General features: G+C 47.3%; 1 protein-coding gene across 2 annotated transcripts in view; it reads left to right on the forward strand.

Annotated features, from left to right (window-relative positions):
- The window catches only part of LTBP1 (latent transforming growth factor beta binding protein 1), a 332,339-nt gene that overhangs the window by 215,495 nt on the left and 104,197 nt on the right, over nucleotides 1-12,647 (forward strand). For both annotated transcript variants that reach the window (XM_069954510.1, XM_069954509.1), the window contains one exon: nucleotides 3,162-3,329. In XM_069954510.1, the coding sequence (XP_069810611.1) occupies nucleotides 3,162-3,329 (168 nt within the window). The remainder of the gene's footprint in view (nucleotides 1-3,161; nucleotides 3,330-12,647) is intronic.

The raw sequence follows: 12,647 nt of genomic DNA on the forward strand, positions 1-12,647 counted from the left end.
GTATCTTCAGGAATAGACTTTATGAAGATACAGATTGCCTTTGCAGTCTGTATCTTATACTTTACCCAGTCCTCTGTAGCGGTGCTGTAAAGTCGTGCGCCATGTTGATGACGTCACTTGCGGTCCGACGGTGGAACGCACCATTGGAACGCAAGGGACATAATCAAGATGGCCGCGCCCGGCCTTACTGCGCCGCTAGGATGGATTAGGTAAATTAGAAAGATACAGACTGCAAAGGCAGTCTGTATCTTCGGAGATAGACTTAGGGAGAGAGGAACTTTTACAACAGGGACAGTTAAATTTAGGTGATTGGTCCTCTTTAAAGCAGTGCTTCTCAAACTGTGAGGCGCCCCCTAGTTGTTGGTGAGGCCCAGCTGAGGGGCCAGGTTTTACAAAGTAACTATATTCTGCACAGTCCTTTTGCTGTTTGTAAAAATCTCCATTTTAGCAACATTATTTATTTTGTATTTACTTTATTAGTATATAGAGCTTGGGAGACGGGTGAAAGCCAGCCCTGGCATTATTTTCAGCTTTTAAATGGACTTTCACCACAGATAGTGAGGCCCAGGCATCCTCCTGGTCAGTCTGGTGAGGCCCAGGCATCCTCCTGGTCAGTCTGGTGAGGCCCAGGCATCCTCCTGGTCAGTCTGGTGAGGCCCAGGCATCCTCCTGGTCAGTCTGGTGAGGCCCAGGCATCCTCCTGGTCAGTCTGGTGAGGCCCAGGCATCCTCCTGGTCAGTCTGGTGAGGCCCAGGCATCCTCCTGGTCAGTCTGGTGAGGCCCAGGCATCCTCCTGGTCAGTCTGGTGAGGCCCAGGCGCCCTCCTGGTCAGTCTGGTGAGGCCCAGGCATCCTCCTGGTCAGTCTGGTGAGGCCCAGGCATCCTCCTGGTCAGTCTGGTGAGGCCCAGGCATTGCCTTGATGTGTTGGGTGAGGCTCCAGTTGAAAAAGTTTGAGAAGCGCTGGTTTAAAGAATATAATGTAGAGGGGGTAAGACCTATTTTTATTCCTAGGTAGGTGAGATTAGATTTAGCGATGGAGACACTCAGCTGAGTAGTAGATGATTTAACTTTGGGCAAAAGGTATAGACGTTGACTCTTGTTTATATTGATCTTGTATCCAGTGAAAGTACCAAAGTATTGTAAAACATCTAAAACTGCCGGGATATCAAGATCTGGGTTTTCCAGAAATATCAAAATATCATCTGTGAAGCATGTCAGCCTGATTTCCTGAGTACCTACACATATGCCCAGTCTATGAGATATCTAGCAAGGGGTTCCATCGCCAAATTAAATAATAAAGGGGACAGGGGACAACCTTGACGGGTTCCTTTTTGTAGTGGAAAACTGTCAGATAAGAAGCCAGGGGTATGTAGTTTAGCTTTTGGTGGAAATAAAATCATGAAACTGACCTGATATACCAAATTTAGTCAGTGTCAATCCCAACCACTCCCAGCTTAAGTTATCAAATGCTTTTTCAGCATCTATGGAAAGTAAACCTGGTTAGTGGGTGGGGTGACTTCTAGACTGGAGCGCTTCCTGGGCCACTAAGACGGTACCAATGTTAATAACTCCAGAGCCGCCTTTCACGAATACGACTTGATGGTTTCCAGGATCCTAGACAATCTATCAGCCATAATTTTGGCCAACAGTTTAATATCTTGATTAATTAGTGATATCGGCCTATAGGAGCCTGGGGAAGAGGGATCCCTACCCCGCTTGTGGATAACTTTTATATATGCCGTATCACTGGAGAAAATCATCTGGTGATCTTGTAAAATGACTTGGAAGGTAGATAGAAGAATAGGAGAGATTTCAGAAGATAAGGCAAATCCATCAGGTCCTGGAGCTTTATTAGTATTAATTTAGGGAGAGTTCATCAACTGATGGAAGCGATAAAGAATCTAAGAATTTCCTCCCTTCTTCTAAATTTAAATTATCTTTAGAATAAAGCGAGCGATCGAATCGCTGGAGAATATTTGAGATAATCTTCGGGTTAGTTTGTACCAAACCCCTAAGGGCCCTATTACACCATAAGATGTCTGACGGCCACAGTCAGGAACGGACTATAAACCGAGAACAGGTCGTGAATATAAGACTGAGATTTCTCCTCTTTTCAAATTCATTCCTGGTTTTGGCTGAAAAAATGTGTAAGATAATCGGTCAGACATCTTTTGGTGTAATAGGGCCTTAAAAGAAATGAGATGAGGAAGGTAAAATCTCCCCCCGGCACAGGCGGCTGATACCGCGCCAATAAGGGAGACGCCGTCAGTGATTTCCCTGTCTACATGTAAATGATGGTGGAGCCATCCTCCTGATACTGGAGACTGGTACAATACTCTACTGACACACTCATCCGGACGTCTTCATTCACACTGCTCATTTACTTACACCAAACCCCGGTGTCAATCTGAAGCAATGCCTTATATTGTTACTGCCACTCTAGGTATGGACTCATGTGGGTGGTCCCATGTGGAGGGTCCTATGTGGGTGGTCTCATGTGGGTGGTCTCATTTGGGTGGTCCCATGTGGAGGGTCCTATGTGGGTGGTCTCATGTGGGTGGTCTCATGTGGGTGGTCCCATGTGGAGGGTCCTATGTGGGTGGTCTCATGTGGGTGGTCTCATGTGGAGGGTCCTATGTGGGTGGTCTCATGTGGGTGGTCTCATGTGGAGGGTCCTATGTGGGTGGTCTCATGTGGGTGGTCTCATGTGGGTGGTCCCATGTGGAGGGTCCTATGTGGGTGGTCTCATGTGGGTGGTCTCATGTGGGTGGTCTCATGTGGGTGGTCCCATGTAGGTGGTCCCATGTAGGTGGTCTCTTTTGGGTGGTCCCATGTGGGGGGGTCTCTTGTGGATTGTCCCATGTGGGTGGTCAGATGTCAGAGAAGAATAATTTGTGATCTGTAAGCAGATTAAAGCTGCCACAAAAGGTTCCAAATGTGACATGTATGACCCCAGAAAGGTGACCTGGTGACCGTCCGGCCCCCTGCCCTACAGACATAGGGGGGTTATTGCACCTGTAGATGAATGTACAGAGTCGGATGGGCCGGCACAGATCTGCAGTAAAGCGGTCAGATGGGCCGTGTATGTATAGGACTACTACCTGTAAGGTCAGTGTTTGCCGTCACTCTCCGAGTGATTAGATTTGTCTCCTTTCCACAGCCGAGAATCCTCTGATGGCCGAAGAGAAGGGTCCGTGCTACCGTCTGGTCAGTACCGGGAAGCAGTGCCTGCACCCGCTGTCCGTCCAGCTCACCCGCCAGCTCTGCTGCTGCAGTGTGGGCAAAGCCTGGGGACCCAGCTGTGAGAAGTGCCCCCTACTGGGAACACGTGAGTATTACAGCTACTGTATTTTTATATATCACACCATGTGTCTGTATTATTATATGTCACACCATGTGTCTGTATTATTACGGCCACTATATTGTTATATATCACACCATGTATCTGTGTCTCATTTATCTGTGTCTCCATCCTGCCGCACCTGATACTTCTGTGTCTCCCTCCTGGTACTTCTGTGTCTCCCTCCTGGTACTTCTGTGTGTCCCTCCTGATACTTCTGTGTCTCCCTCCTGGTACTTCTGTGTCTCCCTCCTGGTACTTCTGTGTCTCCCTCCTGGTACTTCTGTGTCTCCCTCCTGGTACTTCTGTGTCTCCCTCCTGGTACTTCTGTGTCTCCCTCCTGGTACTTCTGTGTCTCCCTCCTGGTACTTCTGTGTCTCCCTCCTTGTACTTCTGTGTCTCCCTCCTGATACTTCTGTGTCTCCCTCCTTGTACTTCTGTGTCTCCCTCCTGGTACTTCTGTGTCTCCCTCCTGGTACTTCTGTGTCTCCCTCCTGATACTTCTGTGTCTCCCTCCTGATACTTCTGTGTCTCCCTCCTGGTACTTCTGTGTCTCCCTCCTGGTACTTCTGTGTCTCCCTCCTGGTACTTCTGTGTCTCCCTCCTGATACTTCTGTGTCTCCCTCCTGGTACTTCTGTGTCTCCCTCCTGGTACTTCTGTGTCTCCCTCCTGATACTTCTGTGTCTCCCTCCTGATACTTCTGTGTCTCCCTCCTGGTACTTCTGTGTCTCCCTCCTGGTACTTCTGTGTCTCCCTCCTGATACTTCTGTGTCTCCCTCCTGATACTTCTGTGTCTCCCTCCTGGTACTTCTGTGTCTCCCTCCTGGTACTTCTGTGTCTCCCTCCTGATACTTCTGTGTCTCCCTCCTGGTACTTCTGTGTCTCCCTCCTGGTACTTCTGTGTCTCCCTCCTGATACTTCTGTGTCTCCCTCCTGGTACTTCTGTGTCTCCCTCCTTGTACTTCTGTGTCTCCCTCCTGATACTTCTGTGTCTCCCTCCTGGTACTTCTGTGTCTCCCTCCTGGTACTTCTGTGTCTCCCTCCTGGTACTTCTGTGTCTCCCTCCTGGTACTTCTGTGTCTCCCTCCTTGTACTTCTGTGTCTCCCTCCTGGTACTTCTGTGTCTCCCTCCTTGTACTTCTGTGTCTCCCTCCTGATACTTCTGTGTCTCCCTCCTGGTACTTCTGTGTCTCCCTCCTGATACTTCTGTGTCTCCCTCCTGGTACTTCTGTGTCTCGCTCCTGATACTTCTGTGTCTCCCTCCTGGTACTTCTGTGTCTCCCTCCTGGTACTTCTGTGTCTCCCTCCTTGTACTTCTGTGTCTCCCTCCTGGTACTTCTGTGTGTCCCTCCTGGTACTTCTGTGTCTCCCTCCTGGTACTTCTGTGTCTCCCTTCTGGTACTTCTGTGTCTCCCTCCTGGTACTTCTGTGTCTCCCTCCTGGTACTTCTGTGTCTCCCTCCTGATACTTCTGTGTCTCCCTCCTGGTACTTCTGTGTCTCCCTCCTTGTACTTCTGTGTCTCCCTCCTGGTACTTCTGTGTCTCCCTCCTTGTACTTCTGTGTCTCCCTCCTGGTACTTCTGTGTCTCCCTTCTGCCACACTGTACTTCCATTTGTGTCTGTTTCACACAAAGAAGGTGGTTATGCAGTACAGACACAAGGAAGGGCAGTGCGGTAGGGTCTGACATGGAAGGAGTGGGCACAAGTGAGGGGGAGGGGTAAATATAGTTTTTTTTTTTAAGAGATAATGAGCTGTATCTGTGACTAGTAAGTGTAGTAAGTGTTCCAGTCACTAGAACGAGCCAGGAGAAGACTGCGCTAAGTTCATTCTCTGTGACCAATACAGTGTACGGCTACGTTCACACAACATTCAAAAAACAGAATCCGTGCAGACGCTATCCTCATCCACGCAGGTGCTACCCTCATCTGCGCAGTGGCTATCCTCATCCACACAGGCCCCATCCTCATCCGCGCCTGCGCTATCCTCATCCGCGCCTGCGCTATCCTCATCCGCGCCTGCGCTATCCTCATCCGCGCAGAGGCTATCCTCATCCGCGCAGAGGCTATCCTCATCCGCGCAGAGGCTATCCTCATCCGCGCAGAGGCTATCCTCATCCACGCAGAGGCTATCCTCATCCGCGCAGAGGCTATCCTCATCCGCGCAGAGGCTATCCTCATCCGCGCAGAGGCTATCCTCATCCGCGCAGAGGCTATCCTCATCCGCGCAGAGGCTATCCTCATCCGCGCAGAGGCTATCCTCATCCGCGCAGAGGCTATCCTCATCCGCGCAGAGGCTATCCTCATCCGCGCAGAGGCTATCCTCATCCGCGCAGGCGCTATAATCATCGGTGCAGAGGCTATAATCATCGGCGCAGAGGCTATCCTCATCCGCACAGAGGCTATCCTCATCCACACCTGTCCACAGACTACGCAGGCGCAGGCGCATCATTGGCGCAGGCGCTATCCTCATCCGCAGATGCTAGCCTCATCCGCACAGACGGTATCCTCATCCGCGCAGAGGCTATCCTCATCCACACAGGCGGTATCCTCATCCACACAGGCAGTATCCTCATCCGTGCAGAGGCTATCCTCATCCGCGCAGGCGCTATCCTCATCCGCACAGATGCTAGCCTCACCCGCACAGACGGTATCCTCATCCACACAGGCGTTATGCTCATCCGCACAGGCGTTATGCTCATCCTCGAAGGCGCTATCCTAATCTGCGCAGGCGCTATGCTCATTTGCTGAGAGGCTATCCTCATCCGCGCAGATGCTATGCTCATCCGCGAAGGCGCTATCCTCATCCGCGCAGGCGCTATAATCAGTGCAGAGGCTATAATCATTGGCGCAGAGGCTATCCTCATCCGCACAGAGGCTATCCTCATCCGCACAGAGGCTATCCTCATCCACACCTGTCCACAGACTACGCAGGCGCATCATTGGCGCAGGCGCTATCCTCATCCGCACAGATGCTAGCCTCATCCGCACAGACGGTATCCTCATCTGCGCAGAGGCTATCCTCATCCACACAGGCGGTATCCTCATCCACACAGGCAGTATCCTCATCCGTGCAGAGGCTATCCTCATCCGCGCAGGCGCTATCCTCATCCGCACAGATGCTAGCCTCATCCGCACAGACGGTATCCTCATCCGCACAGACGGTATCCTCATCCGCACAGGCGCTATGCTCATCCGCACAGGCGCTATGCTCATCCTCGAAGGCGCTATGCTCATTTGCTGAGAGGCTATCCTCATCCGTGCAGAGGCTATAATCATTGGCACAGAGGCTATCCTCATCCGCACAGAGGCTATCCTCATCCACACCTGTCCACAGACTACAGACCCCTCCTATCATAGCGGGGTCTATAGCCCTGTATTCTGACCCAGGAAGTCTCCCTCACCTTCCAAATCATAGCAGATCCACTTCAGGCTGGGGCTTGCATCAGGGGACAGGACTGTGGAGGTAATCTCTTCATAGCTGTAACCCCTCTCTCCCCGGACAGAGAGTGCTGCATGTATGTGCCCACTTGTGCCCTGCTCATTCCTTCATGCTCCCTGCAGTCACTTTCAGCCCTTGTGTTCCCCATCCTCTCCATTCCTGCTATAATGTGCCTGCACTTACACTCAGCTATACACACTGATGCTATAATGTGCCTGCACTCACACTATCCTCATCCGCGCAGAGGCTATCCTCATCCGCGCAGAGGCTATCCTCATCCGCGCAGAGGCTATCCTCATCCGCGCAGAGGCTATCCTCATCCGCGCAGAGGCTATCCTCATCCGCGCAGAGGCTATCCTCATCCGCGCAGAGGCTATCCTCATCCGCGCAGAGGCTATCCTCATCCGCGCATAGGCTATCCTCATCCGCGCAGAGGCTATCCTCATCCGCGCAGAGGCTATCCTCATCCGCGCAGAGGCTATCCTCATCCGCGCAGAGGCTATCCTCATCCGCGCAGAGGCTATCCTCATCCGCGCAGAGGCTATCCTCATCCGCGCAGAGGCTATCCTCATCCGCGCAGAGGCTATCCTCATCCGCGCAGAGGCTATCCTCATCCTCGCAGAGGCTATCCTCATCCTCGCAGAGGCTATCCTCATCCTCGCAGAGGCTATCCTCATCCTCGCAGAGGCTATCCTCATCCTCGCATAGGCTATCCTCATCCGCGCAGGCGCTATCCTCATCGGCGCAGAGGCTATAATCATCGGCGCAGAGGCTATCCTCATCCGCACAGAGGCTATCCTCATCCGCACAGAGGCTATCCTCATCCACACCTGTCCACAGACTACGCAGGCGCAGGCGCATCATTGGCGCAGGCGCTATCCTCATCCGCACAGATGCTAGCCTCATCCGCACAGACTGTATCCTCATCCGCGCAGAGGCTATCCTCATCCACACAGGCGGTATCCTCATCCACACAGGCAGTATCCTCATCCGTGCAGAGGCTATCCTCATCCGCGCAGTCGCTATCCTCATCCGCACAGATGCTAGCCTCATCCGCACAGACTGTATCCTCATCCGCACAGGCGTTATGCTCATCCGCACAGGTGCTATGCTCATCCTCGAAGGCGCTATCCTAATCTGCGCAGGCGCTATGCTCATTTGCTGAGAGGCTATCCTCATCCGCGCAGATGCTATGCTCATCCGCGAAGGCGCTATCCTCATCCGCGCAGGCGCTATAATCATCAGTGCAGAGGCTATAATCATTGGCGCAGAGGCTATCCTCATCCGCACAGAGGCTATCCTCATCCGCACAGAGGCTATCCTCATCCACACCTGTCCACAGACTACGCAGGCGCATCATTGGCGCAGGCGCTATCCTCATCCGCACAGATGCTAGCCTCATCCGCACAGACGGTATCCTCATCTGCGCAGAGGCTATCCTCATCCACACAGGTGGTATCCTCATCCACACAGGCAGTATCCTCATCCGTGCAGAGGCTATCCTCATCCGCGCAGGCGCTATCCTCATCCGCACAGATGCTAGCCTCATCCGCACAGGCGCTATGCTCATCCGCACAGGCGCTATGCTCATCCGCACAGGCGCTATGCTCATCCTCGAAGGCGCTATGCTCATTTGCTGAGAGGCTATCCTCATCCGTGCAGAGGCTATAATCATTGGCACAGAGGCTATCCTCATCCGCACAGAGGCTATCCTCATCCACACCTGTCCACAGACTACAGACCCCTCCTATCATAGCGGGGTCTATAGCCCTGTATTCTGACCCAGGAAGTCTCCCTCACCTTCCAAATCATAGCAGATCCACTTCAGGCTGGGGCTGTAACCCCTCTCTCCCCGGACAGAGAGCGCTGCATGTATGTGCCCACTTATGCCCTGCTCATTCCTTCATGCTCCCTGCAGTCACTTTCAGCCCTTGTGTTCCCCATCCTCTCCATTCCTGCTATAATGTGCCTGCACTTACACTCAGCTATACACACTGATGCTATAATGTGCCTGCACTCACACTCAGCTATACACACTGCTGCTATAATGTGCCTTCACTCACACTCAGCTATACACACTGCTGCTCTAATGTGCCTGCACTCACACTCAGCTATACACTCTGCTGTATTGAAAAGTTTGTGTCCCTGTCCTCCTGCACAGCTCTGTGATTCTCAATTCCTGATTGGTCCATGCTGAACATTCCCCATTGCTTTCATGTGACCACACAGACCTCTGACAGCAGCCCTGCTTCTCTATTCTAGCCTGTTGTACTACACTTCTGCATTATGGGGATCTGCAGCTTCATCCTGTACCTACAAGCTGCTGCTGTGTTATCAGGGTTATGCAGTTACTATACATTAGACACCACATACTGATTGCTATACTGTACAGTAACTTATATATCACATATCCAGCTGCTGTGTTATCAGGGTTATGCAGTTACTATACATTAGACACCACATGCTGCTATACTGTACAGTAACTTATATATTACATATCCAGCTGCTGTGTTATCAGGGTTATACAGTTACTATACATTATATACCACATGCTGATTGCAATACTGTACAGTAACTTATATATCACATATCCAGCTGTTGCTGTGTTATCAGGGTTATACAGTTACTATACATTATACACCACATGCTGATTACTATACTGTACAGTAACTTATATATCACATAACCAGCTACAGTGTTATCAGGGTTATACAGTTACTATACATTATACACCACATGCTGATTGCTATACTGTGCAGTAACTTATATATCCCATATCCAGCTGTTGCTGTGTTATCAGGGTTATACAGTTACTATACATTATACACCACATGCTGATTACTATACTGTACAGTAACTTATATATCACATAACCAGCTACAGTGTTATCAGGGTTATACAGTTACTATACATTATACACCACATGCTGCTATACTGTACAGTAACTTATATATCACATATCCAGCTGCTGCAGTGTTATCAGGGTTATACAGTTACTATACATTATACACCACATGCTGCTATACTGTACAGTAACTTATATATCTCATATCCAGCTGCTGTGTTACCAGGGTTATACAGTTACTATACATTATACACCACATGCTGATTGCTATACTGTACAGTAACTTATATATCACATATCCAGCTGCTGTGTTATCAGGGTTATACAGTTATTATACATTTTATACCACATGCTGCTATACTGTACAGTAACTTATATATCACATATCCAGCTGCTGTGTTATCAGGGTTATACAGTTATTATACATTATACACCACATGCTGATTGCTATACTGTACAGTAACTTATATATCACATATCCAGCTGCTGCTGTGTTATCAGGGTTATACAGTTACTATACATTATATACCACATGCTGATTGCTATACTGTACAGTAACTTATATATCACATATCCAGCTGCTGTGTTACCAGGGTTATACAGTTACTATACATTATATGTCACATGCTGATTGCTATACTGTACAGTATTTTATATATTACATATCCAGCTGCTGTGTAATCAGGGTTATACAGTTACTATACATTATATACCACATGCTGATTGCTATACTGTACAGTAACTTATATATTCTATATCCAGCTGCAGTGTTATCAGAGTTATACAGTTACTATACATTATATACCACATGCTGCTATACTGTACAGTAACTTATATATCACATATCCAGCTGCTGTGTTATCAGGGTTATACAGTTACTATACATTATATACCACATGCTGCTATACTGTACAGTAACTTATGTATCACATATCCAGCTGCTGCTTTGTTATCAGGGTTATACAGTTACTATACATTATATACCACATGCTGTTATACTGTACAGTAACGTATATATCACATATCCAGCTGCTGTGTAATCAGGGTTATACAGTTACTATACATTATATACCACATGCTCATTGCTATACTGTACAGTAACTTATATATGACATATCCAGCTGCTGTGTTATCAGGGTTATACAGTTACTATACATTATATACCACATGCTGCTATACTGTACAGTAACTTATATATCACATATCCAGCTGCTGTGTGATCAGGGTTATACAGTTACTATACATTATACACCCCATGCTGATTGCTGTACTGTACAGTAACTTATATATCACATATCCAGCTGCTGTGTTACCAGGGTTATACAGTTACTATACATTATATGTCAGATGCTGCTATACTGTACAGTAACTTATATATCACATATCCAGCTGCTGTGTTATCAGGGCTATACAGTTTCTATACATTATATACCACATGCTGATTGCTATACTGCACAGTAACATATATCACATATCCAGCATCTGTGTTATCAGGGTTATACAGTTACTATACATTATACACCACATGCTGATTGCTGTACTGTACAGTAACTTTTATATCACATATCCAGCTGCTGTGTCATCAGGGTTATACAGTTACTATACATTATACACAACATGCTGCTATACTGTACAGTAACTTATATATCACATATCCAGCTGCTGTGTTATCAGGGTTATACAGTTATTATTCATTATATGTCACATCTTGATTGCTATACTGTACAGTAACTTTTATAATATCACATATCCAGCTTTCTAAATGTTTGTTTTACCTGTTATTTGGTCCCGGAATGAATTATGCTCGTAATCCAAGGCACCACTCTATATGCAGACAATTGGTTCCACACCCCAAATATACTGATTATTATTCTGAATAACATGTAGAAGAGATGAATCAATGAGAAGCAGCAGAATCTGTGATATATAAGTTACTGTACAGTATAGCAGCATGTGGTGTATAATGTATAGTAACTGTATAACCCTGATAACACAGCAGCTGGATATGTGATATATAAGTTACTGTACAGTATAGCAGCATGTGGTATATAATGTATAGTAACTGTATAACCCTGATAACACAGCAGCTGGATATGTGATATTATAAGTTACTGTACAGTATAGCAGCATGTGGTGTATAATGTATAGTAACTGTATATCCCTGATAACACAGCAGCTGGATATGTGATATATAAGTTACTGTACAGTATAGCAGCATGTGGTGTATAATGTATAGTAACTGTATAACCCTGATAACACAGCAGCTGGATATGTGATATATAAGTTACTGTACAGTATAGCAATCAGCATGTGGTGTATAATGTATAGTAACTGTATATCCCTGATAACACAGCAGCTGGATATGTGATATATAAGTTACTGTACAGTATAGCAATCAGCATGTGGTGTATAATGTATAGTAACTGTATAACCCTGATAACACTGCAGCAGCTGGATATGTGATATATAAGTTACTGTACACTAAAGCAGCATGTGTTGTATAATGTATAGTAACTGTATAACCCTGATAACACTGCAGCAGCTTAATATGTGATATATAAGTTACTGTACAGTATAGCAGCATGTGGTGTATAATGTATAGTAACTGGATAACACAGCAGCAGCTGGATATGTGATATATAAGTTACTGTACAGTATAGCAGCATGTGGTGTATAACTGTACAGTAACTTATATATCACATATCCAGCTGCTGCTGTGTTAACAGGGTTATACAGTTACTATACATTATAGACCACATGCTGCTATACTGTACAGTAACTTATATATCATATATCCAGCTTCTGCTGTGTTATCCAGTTACTATACATATACCAGCATGTGGTGTATAATGTATAGTAATTGTATAACCCTGATAACACAGCAGCTGGATATGTGATATATAAGTTACTGTACAGTATAGCAATCAGCATGTGGTATATAATGTATAGTAACTGTATAACCCTGATAACACAGCAGCTGGATATGTGATATATAAGTTACTGTACAGTATAGCAATCAGC

Source organism: Dendropsophus ebraccatus, chromosome 15 (assembly GCF_027789765.1).
Source record: "Dendropsophus ebraccatus isolate aDenEbr1 chromosome 15, aDenEbr1.pat, whole genome shotgun sequence".
NCBI classification, from domain to species: domain Eukaryota; kingdom Metazoa; phylum Chordata; class Amphibia; order Anura; family Hylidae; genus Dendropsophus; species Dendropsophus ebraccatus.